Source organism: Antennarius striatus, chromosome 5 (assembly GCF_040054535.1).
Source record: "Antennarius striatus isolate MH-2024 chromosome 5, ASM4005453v1, whole genome shotgun sequence".
NCBI classification, from domain to species: domain Eukaryota; kingdom Metazoa; phylum Chordata; class Actinopteri; order Lophiiformes; family Antennariidae; genus Antennarius; species Antennarius striatus.
The window spans coordinates 22,006,637-22,029,704 of record NC_090780.1 but is presented as its reverse complement, the minus strand read 5'-3'; the positions used below and the strand labels follow the sequence as shown (position 1 = coordinate 22,029,704).

Below are 23,068 nucleotides of genomic sequence, written 5' to 3'. Positions count from 1 at the left end.
CAAGCCCAGACATGTTGTTTCATTATATCAGTCAGACATCGTTTAAAACGTTTCTCAGTCCCTCAGATGTTCCTGTCATCAGCTGCAGGTTCATCACATTAACCTGGAGCAGCTCTCGTGGTTCCATGTCTATCAAGAGGTCCAGCGCCTTCTGAATGGAAGATCAAAACAAGATAGATTCCAGAGAAAGAGGCGGAGGAGAGGCCTCTGGAAGAGAGCAGCGCTGCGTAAACATCATAGCAACAATCCACAATGGGTTATTTTAGCCCAGCGTTAGGCCTCTCAGAGGGAACGCCGACTTTAGTGGCCTTTTAAAAATACAAACATGACAGCGTCATCCCCAAACAGAGCTCACAACACTGCACTCGCTCTTTTAAAAAAAATCTCTTGTTATTTCTACACCAGCGACAGCATTTACTCAAATTTTATCTCTGACATTCAAAAGTCACTCTGTAGAGATATTACACCGAAATATCTGTGCATGTGCTTTCAGGTGAAAATGTGATTTCAGTTTGTTCGCCTGTGGCGAGAGGTTCATTGGTTATGCTTTCAGGGGCTTTTTAATTTGTAAAATAAATAAAATAGTCATTTTTGCATTGTCAAGCAACATTAAAAAGTCATAATTTTGATGGTATTTATTTGAGACCTTGCGTTTTACCAAAGGATGAACACGCAAACACTTACAGACATGCCAGCACACTGTATACTGACTACTGGTTGCATGATTAATCTTTTACAAACAGCCACAGTTTTAGAAAAGAATGTTTATATTGCAAGATAGTCATAACAGCAGCACAATTAAAATTTTAATATACCTGTCAACAGCCCATTGTTTGTGCAGCACACATTATTGTAGCCTCACAATTCCTTCATCTACGTGTCGTAACTGATCAGTGAACGGCTTTCGCAGGCCTCTGATTTCCTTTTCTCTACCTTATATTCAACTGAGAGTGACGTAAGATTTCCCAGAAATGCATCTCTTCATTCGTTAACTGTTGACACAACTCTTTGTTCCTACATCCTCGGCTGTAAAGCCAGACACACAAATTTCACTGCATGTGTCATCAGTTACAGCGGAAAAGAAAACAGTGAACTTTGTTTATTCTTCATTGTGCCCGTAATAACATGCCTCAAGCGTCATGAATAATTTTGTCACAGCCTTTTTCTTTTTTCTTCTCTTTTTGTCTTTTGAACTTGCATATGAATTAGCTGTGGTTCTTAGTCATCTGAAGTTTTTCATCACTTGTCAGATCACCAACAAGTGTAGACTGATCACTCTGCCTCACCCAAATGATACTGCCATGGTAGACGTCGCTTTAGAAGCTGGCAAACTTTACTAACTTTTATTTTTATCCAAGCTAAGTAGCTGAAATGTAAATATTTCCTTTATCGTATGGGACTGAATCTTGCTCTTGTACTTTCTACTTTCAATTCATGCACTTTCTTAATGAGTGCACTTGCCGGGTTAGGGGGGTTTCCCCTTCGTAAAAAATTTCAGAGCGGACGACAATTAGGCATGCAGAATGAGATATGTTGCTCTGGTGTCATTTATCTTTGCGTGACAGTTCAGAGAAAGACAGACGCAGCGAAGGAGAATTTATGCACTTTCAAGTTAAGCTTGTTGAAATGCCAGGAGTATGGCCTCTTTGTAGCCTGTGGTCATATTTATGCCTCATGATGTCATCCGACAGCGCAGTGTTTGGGAGGATCAACACATAACACCCACACACAGACCATCATACAGCTGTTCTCTCCGGCCCCTGACTGTCTCCCCCTCTTTCCGTCTTAAAGTATTGTCAGACTTTACTTGCTCTAAGACCAGATCTCACATCTTACTTTCACACAGCCTTTTGTGGGCTTCACTCACTCGTTCACACGTCTAAACTTTTCCTTTCTTCTTGCTTCCTTCTCTTCTTTTTTTTGAAAAAAGTCCAGCATTTTACTTTCACAAATTCTAAACCATCCAATAACCAGCTTGACAACTTATAGCTTGTCCTTCTGCAAGATGAGCTCGAAGCTTGCCCCCCAACTGTTTATTTAATCGTGGGAGCAATTGTCTAAGGAACATGGAAAGAATGAGTCCAGTTATTTACCCAGATGGTTTACTGGTGGAGGTGTGAGGCTGGCCAGCTCACTGTGGGAACACAACGCTTGCTTTTCTTGGTATCGCTGACCGTTTTCAAGACCACTGTGTTTTTTTCCCCCCGGCTTTCTCCAGCTTTGTTTGCTCTGGATGGCATGTTTGATTATTTATCGTAAGGGAAAAGGGAGTAGCTGGAGCAATAAACATGTGACTGCACTGTATTTTGTTTTCCACTTAGAAGGCCATGTCCTTTAACAGATATTTGAAACGGCGTAGAGCCTTTTATGTGGGGAGTTTGGCTGAGGAGTAGCAAAAGCTCAAGATATTTATCTGTGAAATGTTCATTTATGTTTGCTGTACATGCAAATGATCTTCTCCCAAGTCTTTCGTCTGTTTTTTTTCTTTTCTGTCTGTGAAATTGCTTTGACGTTTGATCATTGTTCCCTATGTTTTTGTAGCTGGGTTGTTTGTGCCAGACTTTACGACAGATTTATGATCCTGACTGTTCGACTATGAAAAGATGGTTTAACCTGTTTGTTTGTGATCTATCGTGAGGCCAAGGGGATATTTGCGTAAGGGGGATACTCCTGCTCTGATAACAGAAATCAGAGTGTTCTCAAGGGGCTTCTGACATGACTACAGCTATCATTTCATTGGTTTTGCATTTTTCTCCCTCTCCTAGGCTCTCCAAGTGGCTCGACAGTTCCTCCTTCATCAACAGCATCAACAGCAGCCTCAGTCGCAACTGCAGCTTCAACAAAACACTGGACACAAATCCCCCAAAGCCAGCGACAAGCAGCTAAGCCTACAGGTACCATCCTCAGACGCGCTGTTGTTAATTTGAGCATAAGGTAGCTAAGACAGGTTGCATGTTTGATGTTAAGGTTGATCAAATAAATAAATAAAAGAATGTTAAAAAATATTTTTATACAAATTATAGATATATTTTTATATATTTTATAAATATATAAAATATATATTTTTGTATATGTTTTCCCTTGGGAAAATTTTGATTCACAAGCAGGAAAAGAAAATTGCCAGTGAAAGTGAGGTTATGTGTCCTCAAATATTATCACTGAGCATTGACACACCCACACACACGCACGCCCACGCTGTGTCTCTTGACATAGAACATTAGAAGCAGCCGTACACAGAAGTGGACTCTGCTGTGAAATATGTCGACCAAAGTGTTATAAGTGGCCTCCGTGTGGCCAATTGGCCACCTCACACGAGGCGTCCAGGAGTAGCAGAGTAATTTAAATTCAGGAACACATCAGCATGTGTCGACTGATCCTGACCTCTGACTGGAAAAGACCCGGTCTGTTGACTTGGTTTTGGAGGAGCACACCTCGGGTAAATGCAGGAGAAAGTGTGGAAATGAGGAAGGGAGGTGGTGAAAGGTGAAAGAGGGCTTCGTTCGTCCAGCAGAGAAGTGAGTTGGGTCAAGCAGAGGAAACTCCATCCTTTCACTGTTTACATCAGAAATAAAAGATGGAACATGTCCCCACCACTAGCAGCAGGAGGTGCTGTAGAGCAGCCCAGAGGCCGGGGGGCGGGGGGGTGATTCAGGTGGACTGCTTGAAGGTGGAGCAGAGAGCCCAGTGTGTGGGAAGACGTCAAGAGACTTTGGGATAGTATAATGGACTGGCTTTGTGATGAAAAGAAAAACAACAACAGGAAAAGAAAGTTGTCCGTCCTCCTCCGTTAGTTTGACTGTGTGATGTAATATTTACGTTCATTTCAGATCAGCTTCCTCAGAGCTTTGTTTGAACAAGAAGTGGGTGTTTGTGTCACTTGCAAAGAACTACAGGGCATATTTTCATAATAATACTAATAATTCAGGGTAATTAATACAAAGCCCCTGTTCCATTTTTGTGTGTATGTGTGTGTGTATCATATACAGGACACACACACACACACACACACACACACACATATACAGTATATATACACACACATACATACAGTATATATATATATATATATATATATATATATATATATATATATATATATATATATATATATATATATATATAATTACCCTTTCTATCCCAGCAGGGACCCTTTTTTAATGATCCATTGTAGCAGCTAGGTCTAATGTCAGGTGGTGAAAAAGCCTCTTTGTTGTGCAGATGTCTTCGAAATAGCTCCAGAGGATGAAATATGACTGCGATGACCTTTCAGTTGTGTGCATATTTGTCAGGATTCAAATAAGTCGAAAGGATCAAACATAACAGTTTCCCCAGCCTGGCAGGGAATTGTGCTGCAGAGGTCAACAGAGGGGACCACAGCAGCAGATTCCAGCATAGAGCCAGTTGTTGGTACATAGTGAAGTACGAGACCATCTCCTGCACACAAAGACAAAATTAAAATTCTAATTTATTAATGTATACAGAGAGCTTGGCCAAGCTGTCACTCAGCTATTGAAAAGAGAGTTGGGCCCTTTCCCCTGCTCCCCCTCCCCTCGTTTCTGCTGCCCCATTCTTGTAAAGAGAGTGGTATCTAACTACCAGTGTAAATTGCCTCCTCTCTAATGTTGTATGTTACGTTGTGGTGTGTTTAAACTGCCATTAAGAAAAAGCCACAGGTCCAGACAAGTGTTTGTTTATCTCTGCATTACATACCCCGCTAATTAGCACCGCTACCGCACAGCACTTCTGCACACACACACACACACACACACACACACACACACACACACACACACACACACACACACACACACACACACACACACACACACACACACACACACACACACACACACACACACAATTTAAATCCAGGGTTTCATAGGTAAACAGTGTGCTGTTGCTCAGGTGGATGTATTACATTTATTTTTGTTGTCTTTCTTTTCTTTTTTCATCTCATAAAAAAGAAAAAAATCTGAGTCTCATCTCACTTCCTCTTTTAAGAACAAACCCACGCCTCAAAGAGCTCCCCTTCATGCAGAACATCCACTATCCTCATCACACAGTCTAGATAATGATTCTCTGTCGGAGCTGGACCGGGTCATCAAAAGACATGATCCAACAATTATGAGGCTATGTAGTAAACTGACATCCCATAAAAGCACCTGATCTGCAGACGTGGCTCCATTCATCCCGATGGTCTTCCCATTAGCCACAAGGATTTGCGCAGAGAGACACTTTTACTGTAGATGTGACTCACTTTACAATTCATTTTTTATTCAAGTCAAAAATAATGAACCATGCTGTATTCAGAACATCTGAAAAAAAAAAAAAAGACCTGCATTGAGTTGTTCAGGGGGGAAAAGAATGAGTCAAACAAGTCTCAGAATCCTTGATCAGCATTAAATGGCTCTTTGGTTTTATATCTCCAACAGGGGTTCCCCCCTCCCCCCCCATGCCCTCACCCTTGCATAGCCCACCCCTGCATCTGAATGAAAATGCTTCTGTTGTATACTCAGCTGCCTAGAGGTGCTTTAATCAGAGCAGATATACAAACAGCTGCTGGGAGACGGCTAAACATACTTGACTGGTCAAAAAGCCAGTAAATTACATCGACAGAATGACACATGTGATTAAAAGAATCCATGCTGCTTTTACCTTTCTGCGCTTCTCGCACCTATAGCGGCACGACGATGAGCGCCAGTAACTCCCACCCCGCTAATTACCATTATCAGTGAAATGGTAGGGTTTGACTCATTAGTTCCATGTGCATTTAATTAGAGGCTGGCTGAAATTGGATTTAACTTATTACTTTTTCATGGATCACTTTCTTGTCATCACTTCAAATTGGATTGCAGCCCCAGGTAACTAATTATGCCAGCCACAGGATCAGGAGTGGAGAAATAGGTAATTAGGAACAACACTGTCGGACCCTTGCTGATAGTGCACCAGCACTGAGGTGGGAAGAGGGGAAATTGAAGCTCGTTTGTGGTGTTTTTCACGGGACTGACTGGTTAACTACACCTCATCGCAAGAGATCCTTGGTAGGTATCCGCCTCCTACAGGGGATTATGTGGCATTCAGCTGGGCGGAAGATGTTGTGTCAACATGGTGTCTTTGCTATCAGTGTAATGCCCAGATTACGCTTGTTTCTCATCCAGGATTTTACCTAAGATTGGCCTCCATTATTCATGTCACTGGCACAGTGCGATGAATGGCCAGCAGCCAGTTGAAGTTCCCCTGTTTGGATGCTGTTTGAATGATGTGGACTGTATCTCTGATTGGAGTGAGATTAGATGAATGGCCAGTTAATGTGGGAAAGTAAAACATATTTAACACAGCTCCAGCGTGAGGCAGTTTTAACTTGTGATTCAGAGCTTGTACTGAGGGTTAAAGAAAAATGATAATGTCATTTGAGATCTTTCATGCTTCATCTCAAATGGCTTCTTTGCCAAGAACTTGAAGCTAAAAGAAGATTTCTTGGATTCTATTGGGGTTTTTTTGGTTTATTGTAATTATTAGATGGTCTTTTTTTGTTTTTAAATGAGAGACACTATTCAGTATTCTGATAAATGTTGTACTGAACAGTTTCAGAATGTCAAAGGTGCATCACTTGTTATTCTTTAGAAACTACTGATGGTATTTCAAAACCAAGCCAGTAGAAGATTTTCTTATCTGTTCTATTACCAGTTGAAAACCGCATTTCATTCTGCTCCTTTTTCCCCTTACTTTCGTCTTTCTTCTTTCTTTATTTTTTCTCTCTCTCCACACCATAGTGTACGACTTCACAGAGGGCATCTCCAGGTCAAAAGATAATGTCTTTTCAGTTTACAGGATGAAAGCTTTTAAGTTGTAGCGCATCCCTCCAGCGCTCCCCCCTCCCCGTGTTTGCTCTTCACATCCTTCATTTGCGGTCTGTTGAGGGGGGAGCGTGATGTGACACAATCCAGGGGCCGAGCCTCCGTCTGACAGGACGGGGAGAAGCCGTCGGCTCTTTTTCGCTCCCTCTCCTACTGTTTTTGCTGTAGGCCCATGGCATTGTCCTGACACATGTAGACCACAACGCTCCGATCTGTAAGTCATTAGAGCACTAGGCCAGAGCCTGTCAGCTGGAGCTCAGCCAGTGCTGTAGGGTGATCTGAGGCAGAATTTGGAGCTCAGCTGGCCAGTGGCCCAAAGTGGCACAGCGGTGGTAGCCCACCGGCGAGGTGACGGCGAGCAAAAGGCTGGATTAATGTGCTGGGTTAGGTGTGTTTGGATAAAAAAAAAATTCACTCCTACCTCGAGGGAGACCTTCTGAAGACAACATGAGTTAATTTATATGCAGGGAGTTTCAATAAGAATGCACATGAAGAATTTTAGACCATGAAAGTAATGTTGATGGGAAGAAAACAAAATGTGGCTTTTGAACCAAATGAAAGTCCAGTTTCAAATTGATTCACTTTGCATCCAGAACTCGAGAAAAAAAGAAGCAACTGGAATAAAAGTTTTTATTCTGATAAATCTAAGGAGGTCAAACATGTTTTTTATTGAGCTTTAAAGGTTCTGATTGGTTGAATCTTGGAATCTTGGAATAATGGACTCGTTAGTGTTTTTCTGTGTCTAGCCTTCAAGCTACGCTAATTCCCACTTGACACTACTTCAAATACAGTCACAAAGAACGGTTTGTCTAGATAATATTTTAGGTAAGCATCATCCATAATACCCCCCTTCGTCAATCTGAAAAGTGTCTCAGATGATAAAATCATCGGCTCTGTGCCTGATCTTCAAGAAGAGTCGATCTCTTTGTGTTTATAAAAGTCTCACTGTGATTCTGTAATGAAGTCTCATTCTGACACGAGCAATGCTTTGAGGTGATTCAAGGTGTCGAGGCTGATCAACACAACACCGAAGCCGATGCTTGCCCAGAACCCCGGGATCAGGCCGTCTCTTCTGCTGTTTGTTTTCCTTGTCATATTGTAAAAACCTATCATGTGTACTGTAAAGAGTAGAACCAGGTTTGGGATAATCCTGTCAGAATGAAGTCATCTATCTATCCCAAATCCACGCGAGCAGAGTGGAGACTTGGAGGGCTGCTGTGTGAGGATCTCTCTCCCAGCCAAGATGATGACTGTTGAATTGACTCCAGTCCCAGCGCTGGGAGCCACTCACCATTTTCAGGACCCTCTTTTCATTTTAGCCTGATGTTTCCCTTCAAGCTGTGAACCCTCACAACCCTCCACCCAACCACACACACTCATACTCTTCTCCCGCCAAATTTTATTGTATCTTTGTGCCGTCCTCTGGCAATATATCTTGATGTCAAGTGTGCGTTGTTCGGAGTGATTCACGCGCCCTTTGCAGAGGCACAGAAGGATGGATGGATGCACAGTCAACCATAGCATTAAAAAAAAACCTCCACTAACAGCTACACAAGGTGCAGTCAAGTCAGCATAAACTCACAGTGCTGTTTTTCTTTGGGTGTTGTCGCACACCTTTGACAGTTTGGCGATTCTCTGATTCCATTTTTCACTTTTGATTAAGAGCAGGAAATGGAAACATTGTCTTGCTCAGACAGCAGAAGAGAGACAGAGAGACAGGAGGGGCCTTCGGCCGCATGAGGACATTGTATTGAATGGTGTTTTATGTTTGTGTTGAACATTGCGTCAGTCCATTACATTGTTAGCCTCGTCATCGATGTCCAGAAAGTTTGGTTCCAAACTAACTATAGGTGTCTGTTTCGTGTTTGTCAGTGGACAGACCTCCGTCTGCTGACTCTCTGCTTGGACTTGTTGATTGGAGAGCTCAAGCTAGCAGAGTTGCTACTGCACCTTATTTGCCAATACTTCTTTCAAAGCATCACACACTGGACTAGCATGCTTTCCCTATCTGCATCATGGTTATAATATGTTACTCTTTTCTTAATAAAGGTTGCAAACAACCTCTATTGTTATTATTATCATTATTATTATGGCCTTTGTCATAGTTACCACCAGGTGTAGGTAAAGACAAAAAAAAACCCTTTTGTATTACAAAACAAAGACCGATAGAAAACCCTAAAATATTGATACCACTAACCCTGGAGGTGGTTGAAGCATGCAAAAATTATGCACACATACACATGTACACACGCACACACACACATGCTCACACACACACACACACACACATACACACCCACACACAAAAGCAGGAATAGGCTTGTTTGCTTGGTTTTACATTTAACTGCTATTTAACTTTCTCATAAAAAAGAGCCATGGGAGGCCTTATTTCAATTCTTAGTACTGTATTTTTGTGAGAACTGCTGCTTGTAACAGTGTACTAAAAATTTGGTTATTTTTATTTACCTCTTTTTTGCAGTTCAGGGTTTTAAATAGATTGTTTTCGATTTTAACTTAATATGTGAAGGCTTTTAGTTTTAGGCATCGGAAACATGCTTTGCTGTTGGAGAGAAAGAAGATCTTTGTGCACCAACAGTCAAGAGGAAATCTTCACAAAAAAAGCACCACTAATATCAACCACTGAAAAAGCTCTTCAGAGAGTCTTATGAAGAAGAGACGTCTGCAAATAGAAGTCAATGTACATTTAATTAGAATAGCATAAGTTTTCATCCAAACATCCCAAGACTGAGGGTTTTAAAACCTTTTATTTAAACTTATATGAGTCATATCCATGGTTTGTGATCTGATTATTCAGAGCACTTGATTAATATTTATGCATTGTCATCATTGGCATGAGTATATTGAATGGACCAGTTTTTATTATACTCGACCTCAAGCTAGTCTTGTTTATCTCCACACCTCCTATTGAACCTCATCGCTCTTCAAAATACGATTACCCCACATTAATGCAGTTTCTGATCTTAAATCAAAGGTGACTCAATCCCCAAACGAGACCAAGTGAAAATTCCCCCACCTCCTGAAATCGACGTTGCTAAAACCCAAAAGTGTTCTTGTTTTGACAAAGTGAAAAACCACGAGACCGTACACGCAGAAACACAAGCTCCGTTATACACTGGGTGGCATATCACCTCAGGAAATATTTTGCAAATACAGAGTTCACATGTGCTGACTAAACAATGTGTTTCTGAATACTGAAATTAAAAGAAATAACCAAACCCATATATAATGGGCCACGAGGAAAATGGTGACTCACGCGTGACTTACTGTAACTGCATTCTGCTTGGGGTGATAACCTTATTCAAGGATAAATATGACTTGTTCTAAGTATCTAGGAGAGCATTTTTGTGTTGCAGATGGTAACAACTGCTTCACTTGCTTGTTCTTACTGCAAAATATACATTTTTAAATCTCTTTTAAAATGCAGCAACAATATTAAATTACTAGTTTTAAATTATTTAAGAATTTACACCAGATCATTTTTCAGAACTAAGCAGTTGAAATTTGTGAAGCAGTTTTTCTCCCTTAGTTGCCAACGATTGGCCACTGTCCTCTTATGAAATGAAAAAAAAAAGAGTAAACAAAATTAAACTAAGTAAACTAATACATTTACAGTTGTTGCTTTTGAGACTTTTAAATATTTGTGTTACATGTAGAATGAGTATTGGTGTGTCACCTCACGTGCTGGCAGGGATCACTTTTAAAGACAATTGCAAAGCAAATGACTTGTTTGACTACGAGTTCAAAGTTCAACCAAGCAGTTAACATCATTAACAAAATGCAAATAATTTCACCTGACAAAAAAAAAAAAGACCAACAGAAACGACAAAAAAAAAAAAAGGACTTCTTTGAATTCGTGACAAAGTGCTCAGGCATCTCGCGTGGAAAATTGTCATGCTTGACTTATATATACCTTATTAAATGCACGTCAAGATAATTAGTCAAATGTGACTGTTATGGAACCATGATTATTGATGAGCTCTAGAGCCTGTAGCAACACCAACAGCTCAACACTGAAATTCCATGTAGTAAAAGTGTCATAAGATTAGACACAAATACTGTGCTTGTAGGATTGATTACTTAAAATATGACATTTAATGTCCGGTTGTCGACCTGGCAACCACTTCTGAAAGTGTGTGACCCGCCCACTGTTTGGTTTTTGTATTCCTTGACTTCAGAATGGAAATATAGAGGAGCTCTTCTACATCTTAAAAAAAAAATACATAACCCTCTCCTGTGCGATGTCAGTGCGGGGGGAAAAAAAATCAAACGTGGGATCTTTCTGAACTGTGTGAAGTTTTTCTGTAGCTTTGGAAAAAAGAAACGGCTGATAAGTTGTGTGAAGTGATGAAACGCTTTACGTCTCTTTTGACTTTGAAAGGAGGTGTGTGTGCAGGGGGCGGGGGTGCTGAAATTATGGCAAGAAATTATAGAACAATCGTACGCTGTGCTGCCCTCTAGGATATAAAATATATTTTTGTTGCCCTGGCAATATTATATAGAGCACCTGGTATTTAAATAGGTCCCACACCTGCCTTGATAACTCTGACCGTCAGTAAACAATGATTTACTGCCTCCCCCACACAGAGAAACAGACTGTGTTTGTTTTCTCATGACAAAGGTCCAGGTCACTAGAGGCTTCCAGAAAAAGGAATGACTATAGAATTTTATATTCCTCCTCCACCCTTCCCCTTCTTTTATGTAGTACAAGTAAGACATGGGTTGGCAGCCTGGTGCAGCTCATTCACTGACTGCTGGTGTTTTAGGAAGGCTTTGTAATTGGAGCTGAGTCGTTATCTGTAGCCAGAGCCAAGCAGAGCAGAGCCCGGGCCAGGCCAGACGTTAACTCATACTTTCACTCCAACTCATGCAGGAAATAGGAGTATTTTATAATGTCATCCACTCAGTCATGAACGCAGTCACTCTGCGCCCTCGCAGGGGGAAGCTGGTTCAAGGCTCAAGGATACTGATGTTTCCCCCCCGCGCACCAGGGAAAAAATAAATAAGAACATAGATATAAATCTGTATTCATACACACTGTGTGTATCATATCAGTACACATGTGTAATTATTTTACATGGTGCAAGCAAAACAGGCAATGGATTAGAAAGACAGTGTGAGAGAGGAGAAGCTTGAACTGTGCATCTGCTAAATTTATCATGAGGCCTTTGGGAGCGTTGAAATGAGAACAGTGGCCTATTACTGCTAAGAAGGTGTTTTATTGAGAATATGCCGACATACCACCCCAGGGAGAGTAAAGGGGGGAGAGGAGCGTGGCCGTAGCCTAAACCGCTGTGTGTGTGTGTGTGTGTGTGTGTGTGTGTGTGTGTGTGTGCGTGTGTGTGTGTGTGTGTGTGTGTGTGTGTCTGTCTCTCTGTCTGTCTGTCTGTCTCTGTGTCTGTATGCGTGCATACAGTTGAGACCACATGCCTGCATGCCACCGTCTTTTCTCTTTTTTTTTTTTTTTTGTGTGCGAGCCATCTCGGGGCATCACACAGAAAATGAAAGCATTCCTTTCTCTCACTTAATTATTCACCATGATATGTATTGGAATTGTCACTTTTGACACTTGAGGTGTCTCAGTCAATAATTTATATAGGTCAGGCCATCTTAGCGGAGCTCATCCTTAGTTATTACCAGATGAGAGCAGTGGCTTGTTATGCAGGCGCTGTGTTTATTTTACCAGCGTGTTTGCGGACTGGAATGCGTCCCATGAACATTCCTTTTTCTCTGGCCAAGGGTTTATAGCTGTTGATATGAGCTGTGTTATTCGGCTCTCTGTTTAATGTCATGATAATTAATGAACTGACATGTTAATCTCATCTCATGCTTCCATTCTGATCATCAGTTAGGCAGTTGCACAAGTTCGTTGGAATAATTTGATTGCTATTACTCAAACCGGGTCTGATTAACTTTTTTTTTTAAATCTGTATATACATATATAACCCTGTTTGCATTTATCCATGAAAGAAAATCCACATCTTTTGTATTCAGTTAAAACCTGATGGGTGTCACTTGTCATTCCCCCCCTCCTGTCCTGGTGTGTTTAGTAGCATATCCAGTAGGTGGCAGAGTCCTGTTGTCTTCTCCTGTCTTCTCCCTCACGGGGTGCACATGGGTGTTAAAGAGTGTGATGATATTATGACAGTTAATTGCTCTCATTGTGACGAAGCTGGATGGATAGCCGGTATAATGTTAGCTATTAATGTAAGTGGTTTTAGACCATCTGAGGCCAAATTGTAGGATAAGTATTTAAAAAGTGAAAAAAGTTAATGCTGCTGTGGTGGATTTTATGATCGAGTACAAACAAACTTGTGTTACTGCGATGGGCTCTGATGCAAGAGTGTGTTAACAGCAGTAGAACATGCTGTTGTTATTCGTACATTTTTGTTTTTTTGTTACTCAGAAATAAACATATTTGTTATTTTCACAAATGGGAAACTTGGAAGGGAAGAAAAAGTCAAAGTAACTACAAAGCCCGTTTGTGCATTTGTTGTTTTCAGCATGTGAAATGAGTTGTGTCTTTGTTCCGGCCCTGTAAACAATTCCATTTAGCGGAACAATAAAGAGGCAGATAGTGGGTCCAGCTTTCTTTCTTTTCCACTGGATGACCGTGTTTACTTATCTGTTGTTTAATTAAAGGGCCTCTTTTCTTTAGGGTTCCATTGTTTCAGTGGCACGGCCGGAGTCCCAGCAGGGGTCAAAGGGTTAACAGCCGTCAACTGTGTCTTTTTTTTTTTTTTTAACGGGCCTCACACAAAGGCACAGTTTCACCTGCAGCCCAGCCCGAGGCTCCCTATTGTATGGCCCCATTTGAATTGATTATATTTGGAGGAGCGGTTGTGATTGGTGGAGAAGGGCGTGGTTGATTGGATAGTTTTGTATCTTGTCAGCCGGGGAGACAACCTCGCGCGTGCAATCTGTCTGTATCCCGAGGAAGGTTGGAGAGTCGGCAGCACAGCGGCGCTTGTTCTCAGCCTCCCTGCCTGTCAGCCTGTGTGCGTCTACCTCTCTCTCGCTCACACAAACACTCTCTCTCTCCCTCCCTCCCTCTCTCTCACTCTCTCTCCCTCTGTGTCTCTCTCTCTCCTTCCCTCTCCACTCGGCTCTCCGCTCTGCTTCACTCCACACCGCGTGGCCCAGCACTCTGTTTACCCTGCCAGCTAAATGGAGTTTGTCAGGTTTGTCAATATGATTGATTTCTGTGATTTTTTTCCAGCTTTCTTGTGTGAAAAACTTGACAATTTAATTTGATGAGGGAAAAAGAGGAAAAAGGAGGTTTATTGTCTGTCTATTGTTGATGCTTCTTTCATTGTAATTGACTAATTGTGTCATTCAGGTTTGTGTGAGTGTAGCCGTCATCCAGCAGCTGTACAGTTTAAGACATCGTACTGATAGGAGAGACTTAAAGCAGGTGTCATGTCTACACTAACAGCTAGTTTTACTTAAAAAAACAAAACATGACTTTATGGGAAAGTAGCGTTTGTTTCTCTGCGGTCTGGGATGCTGATGGTTGTTTAACATTTCATATTTATTCCAACAGTTTTTTCTTTTTTATCAGTTACTGGACAAGGAACCCAATACTCTGTAAGGAGTTTCTGACTATGCTACGTAGGGTTTTTTTTTGTTTGTTTTGTTTTGTTTTGTTTAGTGTACTCTGCCGATAGTGAGCTAACCAGTTTAGCCCGATCCAGTCATGAAATGTGTGCTGCTCATGAATTCTGAAAACTTCTGGGACAAATGGGAGAGTGGTTCCCAACTCTCTCATGTTGTTCTCATCCGAAAATTATCATGTTGACATTTTAGAAAATTCAGATCTGAAATGTTTCATTTTTTTTATGGTTCTACATTGAGATTTGCTGCTTGTGTATTAGTTTGCTGATTTGTTCTTGTGAGTTAATGAGCGCTGGTCAGACCTTCCTCGCTCTGGCCTGGACTAATCCTCACTCTTCTCTTGGTGTCACAGTGGATTAAGACAGGCTGGTGCTGCTCTATATTTGACGCCGTCACCACAAAACCACACTAGAGACACGCTGTCACTCCAGATGTCATCGCTCGTATCTTCCCTAAAAGTTAGTGTGTGAACGGTGTGTTAGTCATGTTTGTGTGTGTTTGTTTCTTCTTGTAACTAAGGAATTTATGATTAGGAGGAAACATTTTGGTTATTTCCTTTTGTTGTATAACTTAAATTCTAATTGAAATCTTGTAGTTTTATATGCTAGAAAGCTACTTAACATTTTTACTACCATGATTCTTTTTTTTCTCTTTACCACCTTTTTTTTTTTTTACCCTTTGCAATGTTTCAGTACCTTTTGCGTCAGTTCAGAGAGAGTGGATCCCTGATCGAAAGGAGAGATGGATGTGGGGGGGAATAGAGGAGGAGAATATCAGATGGTCGAGGAGGTGGAGAGTGAAGCCTAAACAGGGCAGCGTGCGCCGTAATGCCGTGCAGCTGTGGCGAGACACAGTTTGGGAGAGCTGGAGTGCGAGCTGATTGGGCTGACAGTTTGTAATCAAAGTTGATTTATTGTTCATTAGTAGTGCATTACCCTTTCAGGCAGGGGCGTTATTTGTGCAGTGGCCTGTCAAGGCGAGGGGCTGCCAGCACCTGTCATTTCTAAACCATGACACAGGCAACCAGATATTAGCCGTGTACCCAAAGAGAGAGAAAGAGAGGGTGGGGGGCTGCATGTGGTAGCCGCCAGAGGCTCGCGGCTCGCTGGGATATCCTTTACAGGGACCGTCTCTGCTTTGTACTGGAACAGGCAAGACTGAGGGAATAGCTGATCAGTGATAGAGTGAGCCGCCAGCTGCTCTCCTCTCTTATTCCCTGGCTTTCCTGACTAAAACATGTTTTACTTGGAAAAAAAAAGCTTTTTTTTTTTTTTTTTAAAAAGGGTCATTACTGCTTGTAGTACGAGACTGTTGCAGATTGGCAGATTAGCTCCACACTTGAGATGCCATGTGTTTCAGCGCGTTGAGATGGGTCTATAATGATGAGATTACACGGTGAAGAATGTTTTATGGCCGCTCATCTCTGTGATCATCTGTGTATTCCTTTTACACGTGAGGGATGGGATGGTATTAGCATGTTGACTGTTATGGCAGCGTGTCGGCATAAGCAAGTTTGATATTTTACGATTTCTTGTTAACTACTGTGCTGACACTGAACGTCTCTTTCTTTTGATATTCCATTATCCGGCAAGGATCCTTATGTGAGTCACATAACCCAACATCACAAAAAACTGTCAAGAACAAACAAATTTTGAGGTCTTCTTGTCTGCCGTCATGGAAACAAGGATTAACTCTACCTGTGTGCAGAGAATGGAAACAATCAGCGCAAGGATGTGTCTGCGTTGTCTTTTGATTGAAGTTTCCTTTTCAAGGGATGTTAGAGGCTGTGGTCGTAATTAAAGCTCAGTAGATTAAAATAAGGCATCTGTAGATGTGTGTCATTGCATAACCGGTGGAGCTGGTCGACTATAAGACACCTGCATGCAGTTCACATTCAAGGGTGAAATTTGTAAATGCGTGTATGCACGTGCGTTCGTTTGTGTGTGTGTGTGTGTGTGTGTCTGTGCGTGATAGGATGGCAGTTGTAACCTTGAGCTGGGATCCATGACTGGAGTGTCTTTTCACTGTCGCGGCTTCAAAAAGTCAAACTCATGAAATAGATTACTTTTTTGTGTATCCCCAATTTTTTTTAAATTTAAACTTCTATAAGGTAGGTTAAGAAACAAGATTATTTAGTAATTGTTGTTATTTTTTGTATTCATATTTCCATTATTAAAGTATTTTACAGTTTACATATTTTTACATTTACACACATGTTATTTGTCCTGGAAAAATATTCAGAAATACATAAAAATTATGACCGTTTATTGAAGAATGAGGATGATGCAAAACAGATGTTGTGTGTGCGCGCACACGTGTGTGTGTGTGTGTGTGTGTGTGTGTGTGTGTGTGTGTGTGTGTGTGTGTATGTGTGGTGGGAGTGAGGGGCAGATGCATTGTGTGTTCCCCCTCAGCTATGGTCACCTGCAGCAGTGCTGCCTCCGGGTGTGGGAAGCCGCATCCAGCTCAGCTGTCTTCTTTTTTGGGGGGTGGATGAGGGGGTGGGGGTGTTCAGTTCTCTATGCAGTTTGCTTGTTTAAACTCAACACTGGGCCCAGCGCCAAACAAAACCTGTTTGTTTGCAGTCAAAGAACTTAATTAAAATGCAATCTTAACTTTTGTTTTTACAGTTGCTTCAAATAATGTCAGCCCCAGTGTTCACGGCCCACACGTGACCCAGAGTACGTAGTGTTTGGTGATCGCAGGCAAATGTGGCCGTGATTATCCTGTTTATCTCGGCTGTAAACATTTTAGAATCCGCTTGATTAATGACGAGGAAGGAATAAAAGAGTTCCTGATACTTTAACACATGTAGCGATACATATTTCTGTCCTGCTTAGCATGTTTTTTGAAGTAACTAGAACCAATATATGTTATTTTATCTTTTAATATTATTTTTATTATTGTTAGTATTATTAATATTATTATATATGGTTTTCATTGTGAATATATTTTTAGAGAGATAAAAAGCTCCACACCTCAGAGATTTCAATCAGCCAGATGGAATTAGTCCTTCCAGTCTTGTCGACAACTAATTATGTTCACACATCACTTAAGTACAATAGCTCCCGTGAAATTCTAATTTCGGAGACAGCTCATATTCGGGATGGGAAGTCGTTTCCTTGCACCTCTGTAGGCCTGAGTAAAATACCAGCATCAAACGGACTGCACTCTGTAATTTCTCCAGGGCTTGTTATGTTTTTACTTCTCCATTCCATTTGATGCCCCTACAAAACAAGATGACCCCAGGGAGCACAAATGAAAATTTGATAATTCTCCTCTTTCATTCTTTTTTTCCTTTTTTAAATTTTTTTTTTCAGCTACAGTAAAATATCTGTACCGGTCTCACCGCTGTTCACCTCCTCGTCCCTCATTTCTCTTCCTCTTAATTGCCTCAGAGCCGGAGAAAGGAGCAGCCTTACCACCTTTGCACCAGGCTCTGACCTCTGACTTCTGATCGGAGGAGGCGCTCGGGGAGCGTCTTCATTAGCCCTGAATGACTGACTGCTTTTCTGATGTGCAGTTTGTGTTCCTTCATTAGTTCTTATATTTGTGATGTTGCACAAAGAAAATCTTACTGCAGGCGCGTGTGTGTGTGTGTGTGTGTGTGTGTGTGTGTGTGTGTGTGTGTGTGTGTGTGTGTGTGTGTGTGTGTGTGTGTGTGTGTTTGTTTGTATTTTTCTGTTGTGGGGTGTGTACCTGTGATTGTGTGATGCAGGTCAGAGGTGGTGTTGAAACATGATATGATGCCTCTCTTTGACAGGCTCCACATTTTTATTTTTATATTCTTTTGAATGAAAATAATAATAATAATAATAATAGTGATAATAATAATAATAAAAATAACAACAATAATAATAAAAATAACAATAATATAATTAATAACAATAATAATAGTAATAACTGTTATTATTGTTGTTATTATTGTCATGTTATTTGTTATAGATGCTCTGGTCATACGTATTTTTTTTACAGTGTTTCATACAGTCTGCTTTGTGCTGCACATGTGCATATGGATGTGCGTGTGTGTGTGTGTGTGTGTGTGTGTGTGTGTGTGTGTGTGTGTGTGTGTGTACGTGTGTGTATGTGTGTGTGTGTACAGTACAGTACAGTATATTGCCTCCAGTCACTCAGCAGCTGTGTGAGAATGTTCCAGGTTTGAATGTTTATAGACGGGAGGCACCTGGAGAGCGCCACACCTTTGTGAAATTCATAAACGTCAGCTATTTCTGGAATCCTCAGAATGTCCTCCTTTTCACACCTTCATACTGGTGGAGTAGATTAGAGCTGGGCGCACTGGATCCTTCCAGTTATTAGCTCTGTACAAACCCCCTTTTAGACTGTCTTTAGATGGTGATATATTTTTGTGGATCATCTGGAGACATGATGTTATCCAGGCGATAAGGGAGTGCACCATATGGGAGTGCTCTAAATGGCGACTGGCGTCCTGTGTTTGCGTTAAATGGGCATGATACAGCGGCCTGGGCAATATTTTTCACTTAAAGTGCTCCCTCCCGCCCTTCCTCTCAATAGGATCCAGTCTTAGGCAGATTTTCACTCCTTCAGCACAGGATTAAATGCTAGTAGTTACATTGATCAATAGGTTAAGAAGCATACAATCCCTCTTGCTGCTAATGACCTCAGTAGTAATGGGTAATAAAATGAGGGTGTGTAATAGCCTCTTGCTGGTGCTATGCACAGAGGAAGCTGCTCTAGCTGTACTTACTGTGAGCCAGATGCTCCTGACAAGACAAAGTGTGAAGCCATGATGAGCTATACACCCAAGGTGTAAAGAATTAAGACAATTAAATTGAAGGAAATCTCAGCGTAATTTATAATGAAATTGGCAGCTATTGAGAGCTGCTGAAGTGTGCAAAGTCTGTATTAACTCCTATCCATTTTTTTTACATCACACTCTGTATAACACGGCACAATGAAATGATTATATATTTGAAAATAAGACTAAATTTACAACTTTAACATGGTCATAAAAAATAGAGTGTGACGAGTATGGAGTAGATTATAAGGGCAGACAAAAGCTTAAGAAAAAGGAAGCCCTTTTTTTTTTTATCCTCACAGTGTGCCAGGGGGGTGTTAAATCTTATGATTGGATGAGTGCTATATATCGAATCGCGTACGGCGCTTGCATGTCAGCAAGCTATGAGTGCTTGGTTGACCTTCAAATAGCTCAGCAAAATTAACAATGCCCAGAAAAAAGGACTTCACTGGATAATGACTGTGAAATTAGGAAATAGGAGGCCAGGGCTATGCAAATGACAGGACAAGTCATGTGCAAAATTCAAGATGACCTGCGTATTAAGACATAATACAGGGGGGGGATTAATATTGCATTCTCTTCCTCGCTCTCCTAAACCCGGTGCGGATAAATGTGTGTGTTAGTCCCGGGTGGGGAGGTGCTGGTGGTGGTGATGGCAGGGGCTGAACCTCCGTCGTTCTCTTTTTGGCGCGGGAAGAACTCAACGCGATCCGCCGGTCTGTTCTGTTTGACATCGCTGCCCTTTCCTCTACATGCCGTTCATTATGGCGGCGCTTTGTTTGTATTTGATGCTACAGTCTGGATGTGTGTCAAAGAAGAGTTTTAAACAGCCAAGTAACATTCAAGAAATGCATGAAAAATTCAGTGGGTGTCATTAGCCGTAAGACGGACGCACAATTTGGGTAACCTTGGTGAAGAGGGACTGTCGCCCTTTACGTCTGCTCGATCAGCAGCTCAGCCTGAGACGCATGCTTATGCACTTTCATACTAATAAATATGTACACGTGCAAAAAGAATGATAGCCCAAACATGTTAACAACTGCAAAGACGCTGTACTATCAAGTTCATCTTAGTTGCCATTTGTCATCCAAATGTCACGAAAAGGGTCTTTTAATGGTACTGCACATCACAGCCGTGACTGGCAGCACCCAGACACTCTGCGAGTCTCCCTCCACCGCCGGAGCAATTAAGGCACCCTGACAACTGTGGGGGCTCTTTCAGTGTCACAACAAATCACTTGTGTTGAGGAGTCGTGCACTCACACCTTTCTACTGAGAGTTAGTTAGAGGCCTGCGTGTTCTTCGCCGTGACTCCTCCTCCTCCAGGCACTCTTTCGCCTCACAATAATAGATTGCTTTTGACAGCGTCTCTAATGAAATCTTCTTACATGACATGTTGTGCGTGATGAGACAACTGCAGCATTGTTGAGGGGGGGATCTTTAACGTCTTCAGGTATGTCGCGTTCACCGCCGCCAGAAGCATCGCGGCATTACGCAGATCGTATCTTAGTGGTTTCAACATTTTGGAGTGGAGGGTCGGAGGAAGAGGGTAGTGATGGAAACACTCAGAAGTCCCACGTCCTTTAGCCTGTCCCACTGTAGTGTGGCGTAAAGGAACAGCTAAAATGTGTGTGAAGTCCCGTAAAGTGTGTAACACACCAAGATGTCACCAAACCAATGGAAAAGGCCATTCGTATTTATTCCATGTATTTCTATAGAAAGGTTTTCATTCCAAGCCTTCTGTTCTCCACACTTCACCACAAAGATCTCCAAGGTCTTTACCATTGCGAGCTAGATTAGGCTGTAGTTGTGGCTGTTAGCAGGAGGCAGCGTGACTGCATTAATTGTGTGCTGTGTTTGTGGACTTGTTCTTAACATCGCTTCTTCTGCATCCGTAGGTTCCAGTTTCAGTGGCTATGATGACACCTCAAGTAATAACTTCACAGCAGATGCAGCAACTCCTTCAGCAGCAAGTCCTGAGCCCTCAGCAGCTCCAGGTTTTTCTCCAGCACCAACAGGCCCTCATGTTACAGCAGGTAAAGAATCATGTCAAAGCATTTTTGCATTTTTTTGGGGGAGGAATGTATAGATAAAATAAACTCACTTTGAACTACCTCATGTTCAAAGACAGAAACAACATTCCTCAAAGTCGTGAAAAAATTTCACTGAACCCTCTGTCGAGTTTCTGATTGACTGTCTCTCGCGTCACTTTCTTGACTTTCCAGCAGCAGCAACTCCAAGAGGCCTACAAGAAGCAGCAGGAACAGATCCACCTCCAGCTTTTACAGCAGCAGCAGCAGCAGCATGGAGGCAGCAAGCAGAATAAAGAGGTATGCTGACATCACTCCAACCCGCCTGCCATTACCAAACCCGTTGGCCAGACAACAGTATGGAAGGCATGTGTGCTCCCTCCCTCAACCCCATCTGCTTCCAGACTGTGGTTAAAACAGGGAGGGGAGAATCAAGTGCACTCATGCTTCTGATTAGCATGTCAGACTTGCTGGATAAATGGTAACAACTGACTGATACTGTACTAAAAATACTCTCTTTTTTCTGAAACCATCCCCGCATTTATTCTCCAATATTTTCTAGAGCCTAAGTCCATTGTTCTAGTTTTTTTTTCTCCAAGTAAACAAGTGTCCTGAGCAGCAGAATGATGACCATTCCTGCGAGCCTCATGTAGGACATAATGAAAGGCAGAAGGGAGAAAGGCAGGAACACGGAGCACATAAATCTGAGGGGCTTTTCTCGGTAATTAACATGGAAATGGCAGAGGAAGAGAAGGCATGTAATTGTGAGATATCAGTGCAAAGAGCGCTCCCAGCTTTGTTGCCTGTGTTGAGGTTTTTTTTTTTTCCTCCATCTTTCTTGCTCTCTCCACATCGTTCCCTCCACTACAGCGGGGCTTGCTCAGAGGCAGCGGCTTAGCGCATGTTAATGACTGGAGGATACAGGCATTAATGTGGACAAAGCAAATTATTATTGTGCGGTCAGAAGAAGTTCAAAGACAATCTGAGTTCTTAAAACATTTTTTTTGCTCGTGTCCCCGTTGACTTCCATGTTTGGAGAGCGGGAGGACGCGTTGAAAATTAATCCCAGTGTTTTAAAGCAGACGAACACACATCCATGCATGCTCACACTCGAACACGTCCACGTGCTGTCAAAGATCCCAACTTCAAAGTCGTAGCTCCCTAATTAATGAACTGCGGGCTTCAGTTTGGACAAGTTGTGGCGTGATGCTCCCATAAATCAACATGACAGCGGAGCTCCTCGGCCTCAGATAGGGCCTGTCACCAAGTCGCATCTGATGTAAACACCAGAGGAGCAAGGGAGAAAAGAGGAGGCGGGGGTGCAATTGATTAGTTGAATTAAGTATTAGTTGAATTAAGTATGGGTATAAAAGAAAAAACAACTTTTGAAGCATATTATGCATGATCACAGGAAATGGATGCAGCCTCAAGAGGCTCTCCCCCTCTGCCGATGTTTTCTTTTTCACCCCATCGCTCTCTCTCTCTCTCTCTCTCTCTCTCTCTCTCTCTTTTTCAGTCGCGTTTCTTACAGCCATCAAAGACTCCCCTGTGGCTACCAGACAATAACCCCCTGTTGTTGCTTTGTGCCTCTTTTATTTTATAGACATCAAAATTTAGTTTTTTTCAAAGATCTTTAACTTTATATTTGAAGCTTGACAATAAAGACCTGCCAGTACCACTCTTAATCATTTGTCAGCGATTGTATTTTTCACTCCCTTGTGCCACTTCTTGTTAACCTCTTATTTGGTGTATTCGGTCTTGGGTTTTTAATGT

General features: G+C 41.8%; 1 protein-coding gene across 13 annotated transcripts in view; it reads left to right on the top strand.

Moving 5' to 3' along the window:
* The window catches only part of foxp1b (forkhead box P1b), a 139,158-nt gene that overhangs the window by 84,186 nt on the left and 31,904 nt on the right, over positions 1-23,068 (top strand). For 10 of the 13 annotated variants that reach the window (XM_068314516.1, XM_068314512.1, XM_068314515.1 and 7 more), the window contains 3 exons: positions 2,766-2,894; positions 21,164-21,301; positions 21,491-21,595. In XM_068314516.1, coding sequence (XP_068170617.1) covers positions 2,766-2,894; positions 21,164-21,301; positions 21,491-21,595 — 372 coding nt within the window. Of the gene's footprint in view, positions 1-2,765; positions 2,895-13,813; positions 14,057-14,841; positions 14,948-21,163; positions 21,302-21,490; positions 21,596-23,068 lie in introns of those variants that run through there. The other 3 variants (XM_068314522.1, XM_068314520.1, XM_068314523.1) reach the window with 3 other exon arrangements.